The sequence below is a fragment of the Sebastes fasciatus genome, chromosome 14, assembly GCF_043250625.1.
Source record: "Sebastes fasciatus isolate fSebFas1 chromosome 14, fSebFas1.pri, whole genome shotgun sequence".
Taxonomy (NCBI): Eukaryota; Metazoa; Chordata; class Actinopteri; order Perciformes; family Sebastidae; genus Sebastes; species Sebastes fasciatus.
The window spans coordinates 24,607,549-24,627,699 of NC_133808.1; the positions used below are offsets into that span (position 1 = coordinate 24,607,549).

Below are 20,151 nucleotides of genomic sequence, written 5' to 3' on the forward strand. Positions count from 1 at the left end.
TGGAAGCCTGCTGTTTATTTGAATCAGGTACTGCAAAGCATGAAAGATACCCAACTAGTTAAGTGTGATATTCACAATTGGATTTATTCAGTTAAAACAACATTAAAAGGAATGATGTAAAATATTCATTCCCAGCTTGCTGGCTCAGTTTTGAACAGGATGGAGACTGTAATGGCCTTCACTGTGGTCTGGATATTGTAGGATGGCTGCAGCTTTCAGCCCCCACTAGAATTAACAGTTCGATTATTTTGCTTGGCTATGAAGCGACCTTAGTCCATAATATGTGTGTGGAAAATGCGTAGAGGCTTTGAGCACTGTAGAAGTCTCAGGTCATGGCACTGGCATTCTTGCTGTACGAGAGTCACAGTTTTTATGCTTCTCGTTGTAAGAATAGCCTTCCCGAGGCCTTGAGATGTCACTCACCTTTCAATAAGTCTGTTAGAGTCTCTTATTGAATATATACACTATGTGTATGGTGTCCCTTCCGCTTGTGGTTATAAATGCATCTTTTTTTCCCTTCTTTCCTTCATTTTTCATTTCATGAAAAACCCTTTGAGTATTCACCACTGTATATAGTGTATGTGCTACATGGAAATGCTTTGACAATGCCATTGTCAGCCCTGCCAAATGCAACATTAAAAGTTTTTTTATTTTTCAGTAGCACAATATGAATAGCATGTCTAATCTAAATCCAACTTGAAGCTGCAGGCGTGCTGTGTATACTTCACACTATACAGTATATGTACACAGTATTTCCAAACATATTGATTACGGATGCCATATTTAAACTTGTACAGAAGACCTACACTAAACAATCACTCAACATCACATGCCAAGGCCAAATGCTACATTTTTGGGTGCAGAAGACTGATGGTTTAACAGAAGTGTGGTGAGGAATCTATTACTGTCAGGATGCCACAGCCGTCCCTCAACAGACGGGGAGGACTGTGACTTCACCTCTACGTTTTTTAAAGCTTTGTAATAATATCTTTGCTCTGGAATTTCACAGCAATTCATACCCTTACATAACTCAAGCAACACTTACACAAGGGTGTGACCACACAGGCTTAAATGCTGAATAATCCCTACTGATCAAGCCTCTCAGATGAACTCAGAGTTGTTGCCATCTTGGTTTTGGGCCGTTTCCATCTTTGTTTTTGCCCGTTGCCATCTTTGTTTTGGGCTGTTTCCATCTTTGTTTTGCCCGTTGCCATCTTGCCATTTTTGTTTTTGCCCGTTGCCATCTTTGTTTTTGGCCGTCACCATCTTGGCTATTTGCAACCAGAAGTGACACGAGAGGGTGGAGCTAAGTACAACCGAACGCTTATTAGGACATTTTTAGGTGACCAAAATGTTACAATTAACTTTCATGAACTGAAAACACACTGTGAAAGGGTTAAAGTTGTAAGACGAAAACACGGACAACACCCAGACCGGACAACGCCGTGGTAGCAACCTGTCAATCACAAGGTAGCCACGCCCTAAAGCATCCCCTGCTTTATGGTCTATATGACCCTAAATGGGACCATCATTTACTAAATGAACATCATGCTGTATTGAAGAAGAACTAGTGATTGAGACCATAAAGTCATGTTTACAAAGTTTACTGAGGTAATAAATCAAGTGAGAAGTAGGCTCATTTTCTCATAGACTTCTATACAATCAGACTTCTTATTGCAACCAGAGGAGTCGCCCCCTGCTGGCTATTAGAAAGAATGCAAGTTTAAGGCACTTCAGCATTGGCTTCACTTTTCAGACCCAGAGTTTCCCACTGAGCTGTCTATATTAGCCTATAATGTGACAGTAATGTTGATGTTGACAAGCTGAATAAATTCATACCACCTCCTCTTTGTGGTTGCCTTATAAGCTTAAAATAACAAGGCTTACATATTTGGACAAAACTGTGATTTTTTACATAATTTCTGTGAAAAAAAGATAAATGTTCTGTAACGACAAAAAGGAGCTAATCACAAATTTATCATTGAAAGCAATCTGTTTCCTGTCCATGTCTCATTAATCTGCTTGATGATCTGACTGAAATGGCCATATTGACCTAATGAGTTATCGTTTTAATTGTGCGTCCACTGCTCATTAAATCGCATGGTCCAAATGTGAAATAATTATTTCAATGTATCCTCAACATTATATCCTTACAAGGCCTCTGCTATTCTCTTAACATAATTCATGTTAAAAATATATAAATAATGAAGATGACAGAAGGGAACTGGATCAAACAAAAGCTGTTGGGTAGATTTATCCCAAATATATTCAAATCTACTTTATTTTTTCCGACTATTATTGATTCTTCTGTGCCTCATTGGGTGATAATGAAAAAAAGAAGTCCTTTATACGTTGGAAAATGGGAGTCTTGAAAAAGAGTAATTACCTAGTGATGTCAAATTTAATGTCATTGCTTCAGTGAGAGCTATTCTCCTTCGTAGGGAGCATTATCTCTCCTTCCCATTTATCATTGTGTGTCTGAGTCACGTTGTCTGTTGTTTGTCTCATCACCACTCCTTAGTCTAAAGCAACTTTGAGTTCTTGAAAAACGCTATACAAATTAAAAGTATTATTATTATTTTCAGCAATTTTGTATTGAGAGAAAAAAATATGAAAATACGTATTGCCGTAAAATTAAATTGATATATTAATTATGTAGGATTTTACATATAAATAAAAGCAAAATACTCAGAACCTTGAAAAATGAGTCAGTAAAGAGCTTCTCCTGTTGCTTACCTAATGTGTCTTTTGAGAGGTTTTGCTAATTACATTTTTGAAAATGCCAATATTCTTCATGTTTGTGTGAGTTTTATTGAATATCTGCTATATTTCTCTAAAAAAAAAAGAAGAAGTTATTTAATATTAAGTGAATTCCTCCTCCCTACTCTGCCATTCCTTACAAAAACAAACAGTTTTGTAGAGGCTTTTTCATGTCTTTCCGCAGCCAGTCTGAGTCCCCAGAGCCGCTGGTGCATAAACGGGCAAAAGAAAGCTGAGAGCTGCATGCAGACCGAACACTCGCACTTTCTCTCTCTCTTTCTCCATTGCAGAGTTCCACAGTCATTATGCCACACTCCAGGGAGTCTCGTTAAAAACATTCTGGAGATGCAAACTTTCATTCCATTTGCAAGTTATCAGAGCAGTTTGTCACAGCCAAAGTGTTGTGATGTAGCTTTGGTGTTCCCATGAGGTCTCTGTCAAAGTGCCCACCCCTTCCCTTTCACGTCTTGCACAGCTCTGACTGAATGCACTTACTGTACTCACCAGCAGTGGCCTGTTTAGCCGTGATGACAATGATTAGATGTATGAATAATCAGTGGAAACTCTTGAATAAGCAGCTGGAGAAGGTGAGATAGTGATAATGAGTGCTCTTCAAGACTCCTTTTAAGAGATTTTTTCCTGTGGATACGGAGCCAGAGACGAGCACGTACCCGTTAAACAGCAGCCCTTGAGTAAATCATTCTTTATCAATGTAGGCCATCCATCCCTTTGCTCCCAGTCGTTTGTACACAGCTATGAGACCTGGGCCACTGGAGAGGGAAAAAGGACAAGCCAGGAAAGTAATGATGTTTGTGATGAGCCCCAGTGTTGACTCAAGTCTAGCTGCTAAATCCCCCAGACTCTCACAGCCAGGCCATTACACACACTCAGTGTGGTCCCCATAAGCCGGCAGAGGGGCTTTAAGGGGGCGAGGATGCTCTTATTTCAGGCTGTTGTGACCGCCAGATCAATGAACCCTGTCTGCACAACTTGCACGTTTCATCCTTTCAATTATAACTCATCCAATGTTGTAGTGCACACCTTTATGAATCAGCTGTCTGCTGTCTTGTTTTTTTAATTAAAGGAAAGCCAAGCCATTTTCTTGCAGCATCTCTGGCTTCAACCCCTCAGTTGGATGACCTTTTGGAGGAGCACAATAGCCACAGTTGGGTGTTTTGAAATTATCTTCCACTCACTGTTCAGATTCCTGTTGATGTTGATGTTGATTAAAGGAACAATGTGTAGGATCTGAAAGGTATCTGGCGGTGAAGTTGTCGATTTAGGATTGCTACAGTAGCCGATGCAAACACTCAAATGGCTCTCTCTAGAGCGAGTTGTTAGAGTAGAGTGCTTAGAGTGTATGTGTACTTGGAAGTGAATGGTGAAGCAAGAGAGAGAGAGAGCAGCGGCAACGACGGGAGCGAGTAACGTTATTGACTCCGGCCCAAGCAGGAAATGTTAACAGAGTTTGGTTTGTCCGTTCTGGGCTAACATGGTGGTGCAACATGGCACACTCCGTAGAGAGGACCTGCTCCCTATATAGATATAAACAGCTCATTCTAAGCTAACGAAAACACAACAATTCTTATTATTAGGTGATACACACTAATGAAAATATACTTATTAATATTATATTCCATTTCTGCCAGTAGATCCCCCTAAATGTTACACACTGGTCCTTTAAAAGAAACATATATCTGACATTACTGGGACCAGCAGACCAGTTTTTTGACTCTTGGTGCTTCCATAAAATATTTACACAATTACATTTTTGATAAATAATCATCAGTAATGTGGATATAATGAATAAGTGGGTAAAGGTAAATAATAGAACAGCTAGAACAGTCTGGTAAGTTCAGAAAATGACATCACTTTACTGTAATGCAGCATTTATTACCAGGAAAAGACAACACTCATGCCCTATTATAATATCCAAAATCTAAGACGATATCTAGTCTCATATAACGATATCAATATAATATCTCTATACTGCCTATCCCTAGCATTTATAATGATTATTACCTTCATTTCATAAAGGTACTGACTTAACTGTACTATCATTTGTGCAATGCTGTCATTAATACTGCATTTATACTGCACATTCAAGAAATATTCTTATTCATTTTTAATTGATACCACTCTTGTATTTATATTTAACTCAATTAACCCACTTCTCAGCATTTTTTATTTACTTTTTTGCACGTTATATGCTATATATTGCATGTCTTAATGCAAATATTTGTATATATTTCATATTTTTTATATTCTCATTTTCTTATTTTTTTCTTATTTTTTTATATTTATATTCTAGCATTATGTACGTACAGATTTACATGTGACTTACTCCTTTATTTAAATTTTCTTACATTTCTTATGCTTACACAAGAGCAACTGTAACACCCCAATTTCAATAAAGTATTTATAATTCAGATTTTCACAAAGTAAAACCATAACAAATTATGTCCAAGGCTAATAAAAGCCAGAGGTTAAGGTATTATAGAGACCGTACTTTCAGTCAGGCAGTAGCCACGGTCTAAACGGTTCAAACCTAGTTGTCATCTTTAATTAAGCTGCCTCTGAAACAGGAGTATGATGAATAACCTTGAGGCCACAACATTAAAAAGGCAGCTGTGAGCAACCTGCCTCCAGGAGACAAAGCTGCTGAGGGTAGCAGTGTTACCTCCAGGGACAAAGACCAACACCAGCTGACAGACAACCGCGGCTGTCAGCCTGTAACCCAAAAAAACCCTCCTCAGCCCTCTTGGTTTTAAGAGCTTAGCGGCTACTTCCTGTCACAGAGGTGCTCAGCTGTCCATAATATGACTACATTGAGTCAGGAGGCTGCACTGCTTTAGGATGTTGGGCAGAAGTTGATCCGAGGACAAATTGGCAGCATTTAGTGAGTCAACATGTTGATCCTCATTTCCATATTTCACCTGGGTGCTAAGCCCGGCATTAGAGTGGTCTTTCATAAATACAAAAGCAGCAGAGCGGAAAAAAACACTGGCCTGCGACAAAATGCTGCTTGAAATGCAAAGCAAACAGATATCGCTTACAATTTGCCCAAAACAAAAAAACAGTGCATCTTTTGTGCTCAGCACATCATGGCATGGTCGGAGGCGGGTGGTGTTTTTTTGTTTTTTCTTTGTCGGAAAGCAGAGTAATTATCTCAGTCTTTCTCTTCTCATTCAAACGAACCATTGCCCCGTCTCCCTCTGTTTTCTGACAGCATTATTCAGATGAGTTGTGCATTGCAGTCTGAGTCGTGTTTACTGACCAAGGCCGCAGTGTGAAATCCAGAATAATTGCTCTCAACAAACTCCCCTGGCATTCCCTGGCACATTGTGCTGGGCTGTTCAGTTCAAGCAGGAAGTCCAACTGAGACACATTTTTTTCCAAAAATAAAACAAGTTCTGTTCTCCTATTTTTCTCTGACACACATTTCACATCATTGAAAAAGATTATTACAAAAATAAAACAATTTTTCTTTTGTTATGAATGCCGCAGGATAATGAGATAAAAACATGTATAAGAAGTCACAGATGGGGATGCAGACACCTACGGCCTCCCTCTCACTAAAGAGACAAGTCTGTCTCGCTCAGTATGTTCAGTGCCACCAATTCTCACACCCTGAGACGCAACTGTGAAAGAGGCAAGCCTTGGGATAGCTACTGTATATACAGCAGTATATGTAATTGCTTAAAAATGGGAGCAGAACAAACAGATGTGTCAGGGGCGCAGTGTGCACATGCAGCTCATTATACCAGACCTTTCCTCAGTACGCGGCGATGCTCGGTGGCTGTACAAAATGACATGCAGGGAGGAGCTCTCTGTGTGAGGTGTGAAGTGAGGCATTGCTGGTAACAAGCAGATAACAGTCCCACCAAAACGCTATTGCCAGTGGAAAGGGGATGAGGAGCATCATTGCCATTCAGCGCTGCACACACTCAAGTGTGGGCACGCTCTCACACCCAAATCTCAAAAGCAGCCGCGTTTTTTTTCCCCCCTTTCCCTGCACGTCACTCTGCCAAATTGTTTCATGTTCTTTAGAGTGACTAAATAAAACCAAAAGGCAAACAGATCCTCCTGGGACAGAGAGGCAGAGAAAACACTGGTGTCGGATACTTTGTAGTTCTGCCTGTGTCTAATACTTTCTAGTCTGGTTTTCTTCAAAATGGCTTTTTCTATTTGAGCTTGACTCTTAAACTGTGGAGGGGCTTTAATGGAAGGAGGAGGCATCTCTTAAGGACTTACTGCCATCTGTTGGTACTCAGTGAAACTGATAATCAGTCAATAATGTGCTCGGCTCCACTGTACAGTATTCCTTTGCAATATGCACGCTGACTTGGATTAGAATATATTACCGTATCTGTGTAGCAAGGCCATTGTGAAAAGACACTTGAGAAAATGTGACCAAGGTCTACCCAATTCCTATTCAGTCATTCAGCTTCGCTTTTACTTACAATACTTCTACCATAGCCACTCCAGTGCATTCAAGTCAAGGGGTAACTGTCTGATATGATAGCAAGTGCTAAAGTGAATAATTTCCCTCTGGAAGATACAGAAAATGTCAAGCCATGCATGAATAGATCCTTTCCAGAGGAAGAGATAATGGTCTCGATTCAACACTACCGAATTATAGAATTTTTGCTTGGTTCGGGAAATCAAAACTTCGTTTCCTGACACTTTAAAGGTCTTGTTGATAACATTTTTATGTAGACGAATATTTAAAAAAAGAAAACAATACACCCACAGAGCCTTTAGAAAGTATGACTTTCCTGAAAAAAATTATGATTGTGGCGGCTCCAAAATGAATGTTTTGTTTATCTCTGCGGAAGATATCTGACGTTTGGTTGCCACTTCTAACAAGGCTTGTGAGCCAATACTAAAACAACGTTGGTATCACGTGGTATCTCTGGGTCGTCAGTTAGTGTCTAAAAGATAGATAAATGGCTGAGATGGACGGTAAGTGCCTGGCAACGACTTGTTGTGAAGTAAAGGCAATGGCTAAATGTTATCAGTAACACCTTAAATATCACCTGCCACGCATTGAGGTTGAATACGCTGTCAAAATTCCGAATTCGTTTCGCGACACGGCATCGAAATGAGCGGTCTGTTTCTCAGACTTTGTAAAATGACTTGTCGCGACGAATGCACGTTTTAATAACAACTCAAATCACCATCTCACTCTCACTTTTGCATGCTTGACTGAGCCATAATTACCACTTAATGTGGGATAGAAGTGAGCTGGATGAGATGGTTGTTTGCACCTCACCTCACGCATGCCGGGCTGCCTTTCTTCATTACTCGATTAGGTGAAGCTAGAGATCAAACTATCGGAAATTTGGAGGGAAACACGGGCTGATCTGTGACACAACAGATGGATTTCCCTGAATTTATGCAAGACCCTTTCCACACCATTGGCTGTGTATATATATTCAGCTAATTTCTTCTAATTGCTCATAATATTTCTATTATGTGTGTTCGCGCTGTAATAGTTATTTGATGTGACTGTATGTAACAGTAAATTCAGCAGTAATGAAAACCATTAATTTCCCTTTATTTTAAAAAGTCAAACTGTATGGTAAAGGAAAAGAATACAACAATTGCATGGTTCAAGATGTAGAGAACAATAAAAGTATGGGGCATTGCAGCCATGACCAGTGGTGTTGGAAATGGCACATCTCCATCACTTATAATAATCCAGACAGAATCCAAAAGAAATGGCAAAAAAATCAAAGTTGTCACAAAATTGGCAGAAATGTAAAATGAGATTACAAAAACAGTTTGCCTTTCAGAGGACCCAGATATCATGGCTACACAGATGGACCTCTGGCAATTAAGAATGAGTTCCATGACTAAATATAATAGCTGTGAAATATGCCTCCAAACTGGCTAATTTTAAAGGGAACCATCTGTCCAAAAAAATGTCCCCCTTTGTTACATGGAAGGGGGTTTTCGATCTATTTAGCTAAATGTGGCACTGTGACCGGCTCTTGGAGGAGTAAAAAGAAGAGGACAAGTATTGATTCAGACAGAAAACATGATGGAAAGTAAAGAAACATTAAAGCCCTTACAGTACAGTTGAACTAGATATTAGGAGGTAGGGAAGAGAGAAGGAAAAAACAAAATACAGGCAGACTTCTGGAACAAGTCCCTCTACTGCATCTATGTTAAGGTAAAGGTACAAATCAAGATGGTAGTTATAGCTAGAGGTCCTCAGTCCGCTTCCTCTTCTTCAGACTCGGATTCTGGAAAAAAGAAAAACATCGGTCAGCAAAGTGGTGGGACAGAAAAAAAGGTGCAGAATACGCGGGGATAAATCAGTAACATCCGTTTGTTATTCAGCGTAAATGAGATAAAGCACAAACCAAAGGGATGTTTTTTGCAACCTATGGCTGTGGGAGGTAGGGCTGGGCCATATGGCCAAAAACTTCTATCACGATATAGGTAATTTCATATCTCGATAACGATATATATCATGATATATAGGTCATTTCATATCTCGATCACGATATATATCACGATACATAGGTCATTTCATATCTTGATAACGCTATATATCACAATATATAGGTCATTTCATATCTTGATAACGATATATATCACGATATATAGGTCATTTCATATCTCGATAACGATATATATCATGATATATAGGTCATTTCATATCTCTATAACAATATATATCACGATATATAGGTAATTTCATATCTCGATAACGATATATATCACGATACAACATGTTCTCTGGTAACTCAATATATAGTCTATATGAAATAACCACATGGTAAAGCCTATTTTTGTATACTCCTGTGTGAATTAAATACTTGACAAATGAAAAGTAGGGTGTTTTCTCAGTTGAAGAACTTGAGTGCAAAATAAACAGTTTTAAGTGAAATTATAGAGAAAAAATAAATAAATATAGGCCTATAAGCCTATATCACAATAGAAACGATATAGAAAAATATATACAATACACATTTGTATTCAATATATATATTATTATATGATATTGCCCAGCCCTAGTGGGCTGGCAAACAACAACTGGCAAGGCAGAAAAAAGGAGACCGTGATGTGCTTTACCTTCCTCTGCGTTCTTGAGCCATTCTACAAACTTTTTCATCTGTTCAAGGAAAACGCTCTTTCCTTTGGCAACGTGGGCTTCGTTGTACCACTTCAGAATTGCCTCCTCACTCAATACGTCCGCTATAAAAAGAAACAAACAACAACATTCAATATGAAAAAAAAGAAATGATATTCAACATGACGCCTACAGCGCAAATATTTCCACAGGTGTTTGAAAAACAAATGTCGCCCCGGCAGGTCGACGACAGCAATTTAAGACAAACTTTTTGCCGATAATCTCTGGCCATCTGGCATCATTCACACATGGCTTCATAGCTTCCCACTATAAAAATAACTTGTTTTTTTTTCTCCTACAAATGTGAGGATGGAAAAAAAAGGAGCTTTATGGACACAAATAACGTACCTTTGTAGAGCAGCACAACAATTTTCTGGAAGGCCTTCATAAAGTGGATGTTGTCGTAGCAGTACTCCTGGATCTTCAGCAGGAGAGTGAGTTCAGAGAGGCCCTGGGAGGTGAACGCCTTCAACAGTGGGCTGTATTGCTGTGAATGTAAAACAGGGAAAATTAGAGTTATGCACAAATCTGATTCTGAATTCTTACATTACTTCTACTCTGCGGGTGAAATGGATTTGGCTTCGTAAATCAATTATCTTCTCTGCTTCTTTCAAATCCTACAGCAGCCGTCACCATCACAATTTAAGAGTAACATCCGTATGTTTCTTTAGATCTCTCATGACTGCCACAGAGTCGTGGAACAGCAGAGCTACAGTATATAACAAGAGTTGTCACCTTTAAAAGTTTGATGGCTTGTTCTGTGACCAGCTCCTCCTTCTTGTTCCACTCCACGGAGCTCATTACACTGAACCAAATTAGTGCAATCATCGTCTGCTCGGAGATGTTGTTCTTCTTGATTTCCTCTCGGACGTAGAGGATGATCTGTAAGACCGGAAGCCCAGAGATGGAACACCACATTATTGGCAAAGCAGGCAAACCCTGGCCGGCATATGCGGAGGCTTATTGCTTATCAAACCCTGCAGAAGTCTGAGGTATGCGAACCCCTGGCAGGATACGGAGGCTTGCAGGAGCAGATAACATGTTTGAGGTTGAGTGGATTTCAGCAACTAGTCATTGATTCACTGCGTGCTTTTCTCCAGCACTCCTCAAGACAAACGGGGGGGAGCAGAGGTTAAGAAGAAAGCAATCTTAAGTGCCACCCTAAGTGGTGTGATGCACAAAATGGGACTCAGTTAATGTAAAAAGCAGCTGAAAAACAAACAAGGCTTACATCTTTGAGGGGGTCCCCGCGTGACATCTGCTCCTCGAGCTCTTTCTGCAGCTCCTTGCGGGCACCCATGGACTGTTGGTTTCTGGCAAAGTCTGAAAGCTCCTTCAGTCCGGCGTCTGAGAAGTACTTTGAGAAGTGCTCACAACTTCGCTTGTTGGCAGGGAACAGCTCCTGAAAAAAGCACACAGTCAAATATAACGTTGTTCAGCCAGACAAGCCCTCTTCAGCAAATCAGATGCCTTTGTTCATTAATTGCCTGAGTGGTGGATGCCACAATAGCTCGGAACTCTGTTAAAGTCATGCAGATTATTCACTTTATTTTCATCAAACAACCTTATTTAGAGTGCACAGACAGACTGCTGACCCTCACTGCGTCCGAGCCTTGTAAAAGATTTTGTATCAGAGGTGCCGTTCTCACCATGAGCCTGCTGTCCATGCCAACCTTTCGGAGACTGGTAGAAACAGAGTTGATGTCCTTTTCGGAAAGCCAGGATTTGAAGAGTTTTACAGCGAAGCACGCTGAGACACCTGAACAAATGCATAAAGATGTGAGTCAGCTGTTGCTAACAGACCTGCCGGGATAAAGTTAGGCTTGAGTAATACGTTGGTAAACAACTCCACAGGATGCGATTAGACAGGTTTTAACTTGAACACTGCCTCAAACAATGAGGGTGCTTCAACTAAATTAGTTTGGACCCCAGGTGTATTAAATATGTATATTAGGGCTGTCAAAGTTAACACAATAATAACGCATATTCTTTTTAATGCTCCTATTTCTTTAACACATCTCACGATTTTAAGGTTGTAGGGGGCTCAGTTTTAAAGATAGATCCTGGCATCATATGCAACTAGAAAACCTAAAGAATCCATTGGTAACAACTATATCGTACTAGCTTGTTGAGAAGGAGGCTAAATAACGCTCTGAACTTACCCTATATTTTGGCGAGGAAAAACTGGCATGGTCATTTTCAAAGGGGTCCCTTGACCTCTGACCTCAAAATATGTGCATGAAAAAGGGTTCCGAGGGTACCCACGAGTCTCTTTACAGACGTGCCCACTTTATGATAATCACATGCAGTTTTGGGGCAAGTCATAGTCAAGTCAGCACACTGACACACTGACAGCTGTTGTTGCCTGTTGGGCTGCAGTTTGCTATGTTATGATTAGAGCATATTTTTTATGCTAAATGCAGTACCTGTGAGGGTTTCTGGAAAATATTTGTCATTGTTTTGTGTCTTTAATTGATTTCTTATCATAAATACATAAATACATTTGCATTAAGCAAATATTTTAATCGATTGACAGCCCTAGTATATATCTAAAAATATATTATATGATTTCAGTGACACCGCTTTCAAATATGAGATAGTCAACATCTCCCTTCTATCTACAGTATCTTTATGGTCCTAGACCAACTGAAGCCTTCCAGACAACAGTTGCTTCTTTGACGAGCAAAAGACAGACGACACCGGGTCAAAGCAAAACTTCACAGTGCCATCTGCATCTTTTTTTCAGACATTATAAATTCATACTCCAAGCATGTAACAAGACCATTTAAACATATTCACACAAATGATGGGCTATCTTGTCTTTCCATAATGCTGAGTCTTCAGGGCTTTCTTTTTTTGGGATTAGGGATGCAGACTATTAATTAAGCAACAAAGCATGCAAGTTGACTGCAGACATAGTGATATTCAGCGCATGTTGACCGATAAATAACAAGACGTTGCAGTACAGAAAAGGGTGTGTAGAAACATTGTCTCCATTTCATGATTTGTCAACCAGAAAGCAATGAGGATGTTTATCTAATGTACCACTCAGTACGTTGGTACGTTGGTTCACAAAAATGTTTGTTTAGTTATGCATTTATGTAAGAAAAGAATTAAAAAATGAACAAAATCTCAATCTATATCAGTATTGGCCTCATAAATCCAGCATTTGTGGGACTACAGTTTGATCAGCTGCCCTTCGTTGGCGCTGGTTCTTTGAGCTTAGCGTGTCAGTATGTAAGCCAGTTTGCATGTCTGTGTATGGAATCAAGCTGCGTGCATTTGTGAATGCCAACTTACTAATTTCCCCAAATGTTTAATTTGTGTAGTAATGCTCTCGTCATTAGGAACTGCAAGGAAAAATGCTTTCTATACATGTGTTTCAGGATAATACAGTAATGCAGACAACGTGTGTTGATTTTGATGTAAGATATTAAATTAACAAGAGCAAAACAAACATCTAGCTATCATTAAATGTACAATGTGGCTTAGTGAGAGTGCAAGTGACGTCATTAGTCACCTCTCACATTTACCAACTCATATGGAAGAATATGATTTTAATAATGATTATGCAGTGCAGAACCAGTTCAGATTCCTTGATTGAATGACTCAGAAATCCTGAGAGTTAAACAGCATTTTATATTCTTGATGCATCTTTCCCAGTTGCCACGGATATCAGACAAAACTGTAGGCGTCTGCTGCTTTTCCATTATACTCCAACTGTATCTGTGTTTTAGTCTTATGCTATTTTATTCTGTAACGTTATGTTATTTTACTCTGTGTGTGTGTGTGTGTTTTTGTCTTGTCCTGTTTATTCTTGCACTGTCACATTGTAAGTGTGTTTGTGGACCCCAGGAAGAATAACTGCTGCAGTGCCGTAGCTAATGGGGATCTTAATAAACTAAACCAAACAACTCCGAAACATAAATTGGTTGTTTCATTGCTCCATTATATCTGCACTAGATCTGGGATGTGATATTGTGGGCTGTCCAGTTTGCAGCTTTTTCAACAATAAACAAGGATTTCACTCCTTAATTCCAAATATGTGAAAGTGATTCATGAACTGTTCCTGTGGTAGTGCCTGGTCAGTGTCTCAGCACTTGTTTGGCATGATTGCGTATCCCTCTGCTAGTTATAGACTAATAACTGTAAAGCATTTAGCCGCGCATAACGACCTGAATTTATGTTGTTTTTCCTTTTATCCTTAAACTGTTAGGAAAACACAGAGAAGACAGACGTTGGGAAGGAAAAGGAGAGTGAGATAAAAAGCAAAAGCAACAGAGGAAACTGTTTTTAACAACAACAACAAAATCCATCCCAAGTTCTAGACACATAAGGGGAATTAAAAAAACTAAACAAAAACCCTGGTTTATATTACCTGCGGACCTTATCTGAGAAACAATGAACAACACAACTACTGGGCTCACCTACGAGGCAGAGAAGTAAGTACCTTCTTTGACTAGGTTCTCATTGAAGAGGCTGCTGAGAATGGCTGCGGAGAGATTGCCGTTGGCCAGCAGAATTCCTGTTAGCATGGCTAGCTTGTTGCGCTCAGACTCTGTGAAGCCCTTGAGAAACAGCAGCAGCTGCCAAAGAGAAAACGCATAAACACAAACCCGTAGGCGGAATTGAGTCAGATACACATTCAATTTCTCTTTTGTTTTTGTTTTACATTTGAGTTGGAGTAACATGGTTGTGAATTCAGAAACTGGACCTGGATGTTACTGTGTGTTCCTGTAAAGACAAACCTTTTTAATCTCCTCCTGAAAGCCTTTCTCCAGGTATTTGTAACGCCTGATGAGCTTGTTAAAGACCTAAAGGAGACATAAAACACTTTTCATTATTTACATGATTCTTAAAGAGTAACTTTGGTATTTTTTCAACATGGACCCTATTCTCCCATGTTTTTTGTGTTAGGAAATAAACAGAGGAATAAAACGTTTTTCTTTACCTTTCCTTTTGATCCATCTGTTTGTTATTGTGTCCAAGTCTCAATGAGAAGTCTCGTTGTGAAATCTGAACATCAGGGGGCCATCGAATTCAAAGACCTCATCCACATTGTTGAAATCATGTAAATATTTAGCCATGACATGACATTGAAAATCTATTAGATAGCGCTAAGCTACGCTTTCTGAACTCCAACACAACAAACTCTGACAACACCGGCTGCGTTTTCCACCGTGGATGTATTCCACTATTCCACCGTTGTCTTCCGGCAACACGTCACCTCGCCTGATTTTAGACTTCTCCTTGAACGAGACTCTTTCCATAATGTTGTCAGACACTTATAATAACAATCCGAGTCTGTCATGGCAAAAACAAGCACTTTTAGTGGGCGTAAATGACGGTGCCAGCTTGCCCCAATAGCACCATATCGCAGCCTCTGAGCAGCTGCCGTCTACAGCGCTCTCCCTCAATACTTGGACACAAAAACATGGGAAAATAGGGTCCAGTTTGAAAAAAAAAACAAAGTTACCCTTTAACTTCCCTGGGATGACAGTGAACATTGAGCAGGAATTTACTGGTATTCACCTGGGCATATGCCTGCATGGTCTCCATGTCTTCTTGTGCTTTGAAGAGACAGAAATCCGTGCGAGTTACCTCATCTGACAAGGTTCCACCTGGGGCTGAAAAGAGACACATTTTCTTAATTTTGTGAGTCTTATATTGTATGTTGACAGATGAAGAATATAAAAGCTTTCCTGGCTACTATCAGTCTCATGGCACATATAGTGTTCAGCTGTTTAATGTATGAAACAAACATTAGAAAGAGTCCCGCCTCTTACCAAGCATTCCACCAGCCACCAGGATGTCGAACAGAGTCTCAGCATAGCGTCGGTAGTCAAGCTTGGCGCCAGAGGCGTCAAGGAACTTTGCGACAGCCTCCAAATCGGATCCAGATTGGTTCAGACCTTGTACGATACTTTCCTGAAACTGGGTAGGGTCAAACCTCTCCTTTTCATCTGTGGAAAAGACAGATATTTACTTGAGTTTATTCCTGCTACTTACTTATGACCTTATGACTTTGTAAGAGACATGTCCAGAGAAATATTTGAAGGTATTCGAAGCCTCGCGGTGCAGGACAGTAGGCTATGGGACCTTTAAAGTTCCTCACCTCTTTTTCTGGTTTTGAAACGCTGGCCTGTTAGCGTAGGCTTCTGCTGCCTTTGATTACTCATAAAAGACACTCTGGAAGACAAAGGGGAAAGAAAAATAAGATCAGGATTAGGACATACAAATGGAAATCTAATTCTATCTATCTATGATGCAATGGGGGGAAAAAAGGTTAGGCTATGCACTTGGCTGAAAACAAACTATTCCAGCCATCACCTATTACATTAGCATATTTAACAACTGAAAACGACCTTCTGCTTTTTTTTATATATTTACTGTATTGTTATTGTTGTTATTATATATATTGTTTGTTATCACTATTATGTAGTCATATTATTTCTTTATATTAATCTTGTCTCTAGGTGGAGGCTTCAGATAAACCCAGTGTTTTTTTTGCCTCTTCCTGCACTGTATATCATTCATTTATTTTCTTTTGCTATGTTGTATAGTCTTAAATTGTGCAAAAATAAAGAAACAGTGCAGCCTGGCAGATGTGGGCCAGAGGTGCATATAACGGTAATGATGCTTCACTGCTATCTAGGTATAAATCACTCATAGCAACATGATAATAACTGTGTAACAACAAGACTTGGACGTTTGTCTATCAGTGTTCAGTCTTATGATACTAATTGTCTAAATATAATGCATTAAACTGTGACACTAGCGAGCTGAACATGTTAAAGGGACGGGTGTTAGCTAACTGCGATCAGCCTGACGCAGTGCCACAATAAAGCTTCAATATATCACGACCGCTGCATTTACATGCAATAAAAACACATAACAACTCACCGAAATCCTCTTAATGAGCAAAAACAGTCCGTAATATATAAAAACTAATACCACTGTTGCCCCAGTAACGTTTAATAATAAAGGTTACAATCAATCAGCTGCAGAGGTAGAAGGAAGAGAGTAGACAGCAACTGCGCATGCGCATTAACAGTATAAGAAGTGGGTCATTACACTTGTGTGTGTGTGAGGGGGGGAGTACAGTTCATAAATTGTTAAAAACTTTAAAAAATATTGTTAAAATTCAACAAACATATAATTTGTTTTGTTTTTATTCCTTAATATAATATGGTTGAATTTAATCTCTGCCTATTATGCATAATTAAGTATTAAAACGTAAATCCTTGTAAAGAATCCCCCCCGTACAGTTGGAAGTCTGTAGTTAACGGGTCAATGGATACGCATAGAGCCAGACAGAACAGCAGCTGTGTCAGCTAGTGATGGGAATTCGGGCTCATTTTAGTGAGCCGGTTCATTTGGCTCAGCTCAACCAAGGAGAGCCGGCTCTTTCGGCTCCCAAACGGCTCTTCATTTTTACCACCTCTGCCTTTTATAATTCAGCCAAATTTAGCTTTAGATGTTTTGACCTGTGATTAGTATGTGTGAACATATATCACTTAAATTATTCAATGGCGTGGCGCGGAGAAGATCGTCCTATCATTCTGCTTTGAATTAATAAAAAAAACAAAAAAAAACCGAAAAAAACGTCTCTCGGACAGGAGCCGGCTCTTATTGTTCACTTAAAATAGCCGGCTCTTTGAACCGGCTCGTTCGTTACGACACATCACTAATAATAGTGAATGGAGGTTTCACACCCGAAAAACTGCACTGGGTCACTTTTCTGGCCATCAGAAATGCATTTAACACATAAACTGTGTATAAAGCATATATTTTTTATATATAAAGTATATATGTATCTATTTATACGCACTATGGTTTTAGCCTAATCAATAATCCAATAAGACACACCAATAGGTTATTATTAAATAATGGGTCAATAAAGTTGTTGCTATCTAGCATTAAGACACAGGAGGGGGGTGTTGTGCTGTCGGGTGGATGGCTATCTGTCTATGGGATGATGGGAAAAACTTTAATGTTGCGTTAGCATTCACCTCGTAAATCTTGCTTCTGATTCCTAGTTTAAACATGTTTGGTTTGATTAATTAATTTTGGTAGAAGATGAAAATGTTAGCCCTATAATTGCTATTGTTTTGCATACATATGCTAGACAATCTAATTTTAAAAATTTAACTTTCGACTTTACAACAAGTTATCAGTCCATTCATCCATCCCACATCTATAATTTATTCATTAATTTTCAAGTAGTCCTTTTTTTTAAAACTTTATTTTTTTTCAAGATTGTTGTCATATATGTAATTTACAGTTTTTATAAACAAACTGTACACAAAAGAAAACAACATCAGCATTAGAAATTATAAAAAATAAATAAATAAATAAGTAGAAAAAAATGTAATGAAAAATAAATACTACTACTACTACTACTGCTACTACTACTACTACTACTACTACTACTAATAATAATAATAATAATAATAATAATAATAATCATACTGACAAAAGTTTATAAACAAACTGTACACAAAAGAAAACATCAGCATTAGAAATTATAAAAAAATAAAAAATAAAATAAGTAGAAACAAATTAATAATAATAATAATAATATAATAATAATAATGATCATGATAATGATAATAATATAATATAATATAATATAATATAATATAATATAATATAATATAATATAATAATAATAATCTTTATTTATATAGCACCTTTCATAAGGTGCTTTACAATAAAAACAGAACACATTTAAAACACAAAGATAACAAAATGTACTAAAAGTCAATAACTAAACACATAAAAACCAAAATAGTAAAACAACTAAAGTGTCATAAAACATAAATAAAATCACAGAAAAAGCAATTCTCATAAAGGGGAGTCATAAAGAGTGCTTCATGTGGCTAAAAAAACAAAAAACAAAAAGAAAGACTATTATGTCCGACAACATTTGAATGCATCACAACCCCCCCTCCTTGCTGGAGGTGATTAGGGGACGCTGGACGAGCCCAGAGAGACGCTGCTCCTCTCCAGCCTGCTCCAGCCACTCCCTCCCTACTGCTCTCTCTCTCAAGTCCATCCAGAAGCTCCATTCAAAGTGCTGAGAGCCAGATGAGAGCCACGTTCAGCCTCATCCAGCACAGCGGACACGAGTTAAAGTAACCAGGCAGCAGCGGGGAAGAGCTGCTCCACACTGGGACAACCAACCTCTGGGATCCTACTTTAGTCTGCAGAGTGGATTAAAGACGAGAGAGGGGAGCAACTCTTTTGCAAGAGATAAAGAGGCAAGTTTGACACATTCTGCTACATATAAGTGCTGAACAATGTAACAAACTGCGAGTTCATTTGTTGCAACTTTTTCTCCAAAGTTAACTTTGCATTGTCTGCTGCTTCCCAACTCATTCATTCCTCCTCACTTCGTGCAGGCAGGCAGGAAGGGGGTTGGGTTTTTGTTTATCTTTCTTTTTCTTTGTGCACGATAGTTGCAATGTTTGGAGGATAAAACTGTTATTAGGACAGAGTTTAGCTTCGCTTTTTGTCTTTCTTTCTTAACTCAAACCCAAGTGTGGTCGTTAATTGCATACATCTGTGAGCTTTTACGCACCATCTTTGTTATACTGGAGAGTCAAACTGCTGCAGAGCAACTCAGAGGACAGCAAGCAGCAGCAGATGTGTCAACTCTCACAACTCACTCAGTGTTTTTCAGATGGCACCTGAACTATCTGTGATGTGAATGGAAATCTCTCTCTTTTCATCAGTTGTGCAGGGTTAAATGAAAACAGCAAACTCTGACCTCCACTCCTATTTAATTAAACTGATATCCTTACATAGTGTGATCTGTGATCTGTGGATATCTATACAGAAAAGAAAATATCAATGTCAGCTTTTAAAACTGAGTGAAGGTGGGTTTACCCTGCAGTCGCCCCCCTGGTTTTAAGAGATCTCTTAATGCTGCTGCTGCTGCTGACTGGAATAAATTACTGCTCAGCATGGACTGCATGAATAAAACTATTCACCTCTCTGACAAACATCCCCAAAGTTCCTCCTTGTCAGAGTTGACCTGCTTTCTTTCTGCTGGGATCCCCCTGTGGGATCCAGCTGGGAACTTATACAAATCAGAGAAGAGGAATGCCTTATGGGAAGAGAAAAAAAAAGTGTAGTAGATGTAGGAAAAAGCTACATCACACTACAGTATTAACACTGTGGTTGCTTCAGATAAAAATAGACTGTAAAATTGGAGACATGCTGCTGTGAAATCACAATGGATG

At 39.0% G+C, this 20,151-nt stretch overlaps 2 protein-coding genes across 6 annotated transcripts in view; one reads left to right on the forward strand and one right to left on the reverse strand.

The window, feature by feature from the left end:
* Window positions 1–8,299: 8,299 nt before the first annotated feature.
* On the reverse strand, window positions 8,300–16,948 carry LOC141782926 (eIF5-mimic protein 2-A-like). Its single transcript, XM_074659783.1, has 12 exons — window positions 16,808–16,948; window positions 16,020–16,093; window positions 15,691–15,867; window positions 15,437–15,531; window positions 14,653–14,718; window positions 14,355–14,490; window positions 11,554–11,663; window positions 11,136–11,306; window positions 10,640–10,786; window positions 10,253–10,391; window positions 9,847–9,969; window positions 8,300–9,011 (listed from the first exon to the last, which is right to left on the reverse strand). The coding sequence occupies exons 2-12, from the start codon at window positions 16,081–16,083 to the stop codon at window positions 8,980–8,982; spliced, it is 1,260 nt and encodes a 419-aa protein (XP_074515884.1). The 5' UTR covers window positions 16,084–16,093; window positions 16,808–16,948; the 3' UTR covers window positions 8,300–8,979.
* Window positions 16,949–18,860: 1,912 nt separating this feature from the next.
* myo1b (myosin IB) overlaps window positions 18,861–20,151 on the forward strand; it is a 72,553-nt gene continuing 71,262 nt past the window's right edge. For all 5 annotated transcript variants that reach the window (XM_074657489.1, XM_074657493.1, XM_074657492.1 and 2 more), the window contains exon 1: window positions 18,861–19,167. The gene's annotated coding sequence lies outside the window, so the exon portion shown is untranslated. The remainder of the gene's footprint in view (window positions 19,168–20,151) is intronic.

Excerpts from the sequence above, each read along its gene's own strand:
- LOC141782926 (XM_074659783.1), bottom strand. The coding sequence starts at position 16,083 with ATGAGTAATCAAAGGCAGCAGAAGCCTACGCTAACAGGCCAGCGTTTC. Across the intron at positions 11,307-11,553 it reads GCATGGACAGCAGGCTCATG|GAGCTGTTCCCTGCCAACAA; the intron begins GTGAGAACGGCA and ends TGCTTTTTTCAG. Across the intron at positions 9,970-10,252 it reads TGTTGTGCTGCTCTACAAAG|CGGACGTATTGAGTGAGGAG; the intron begins GTACGTTATTTG and ends TTCTTTTTATAG.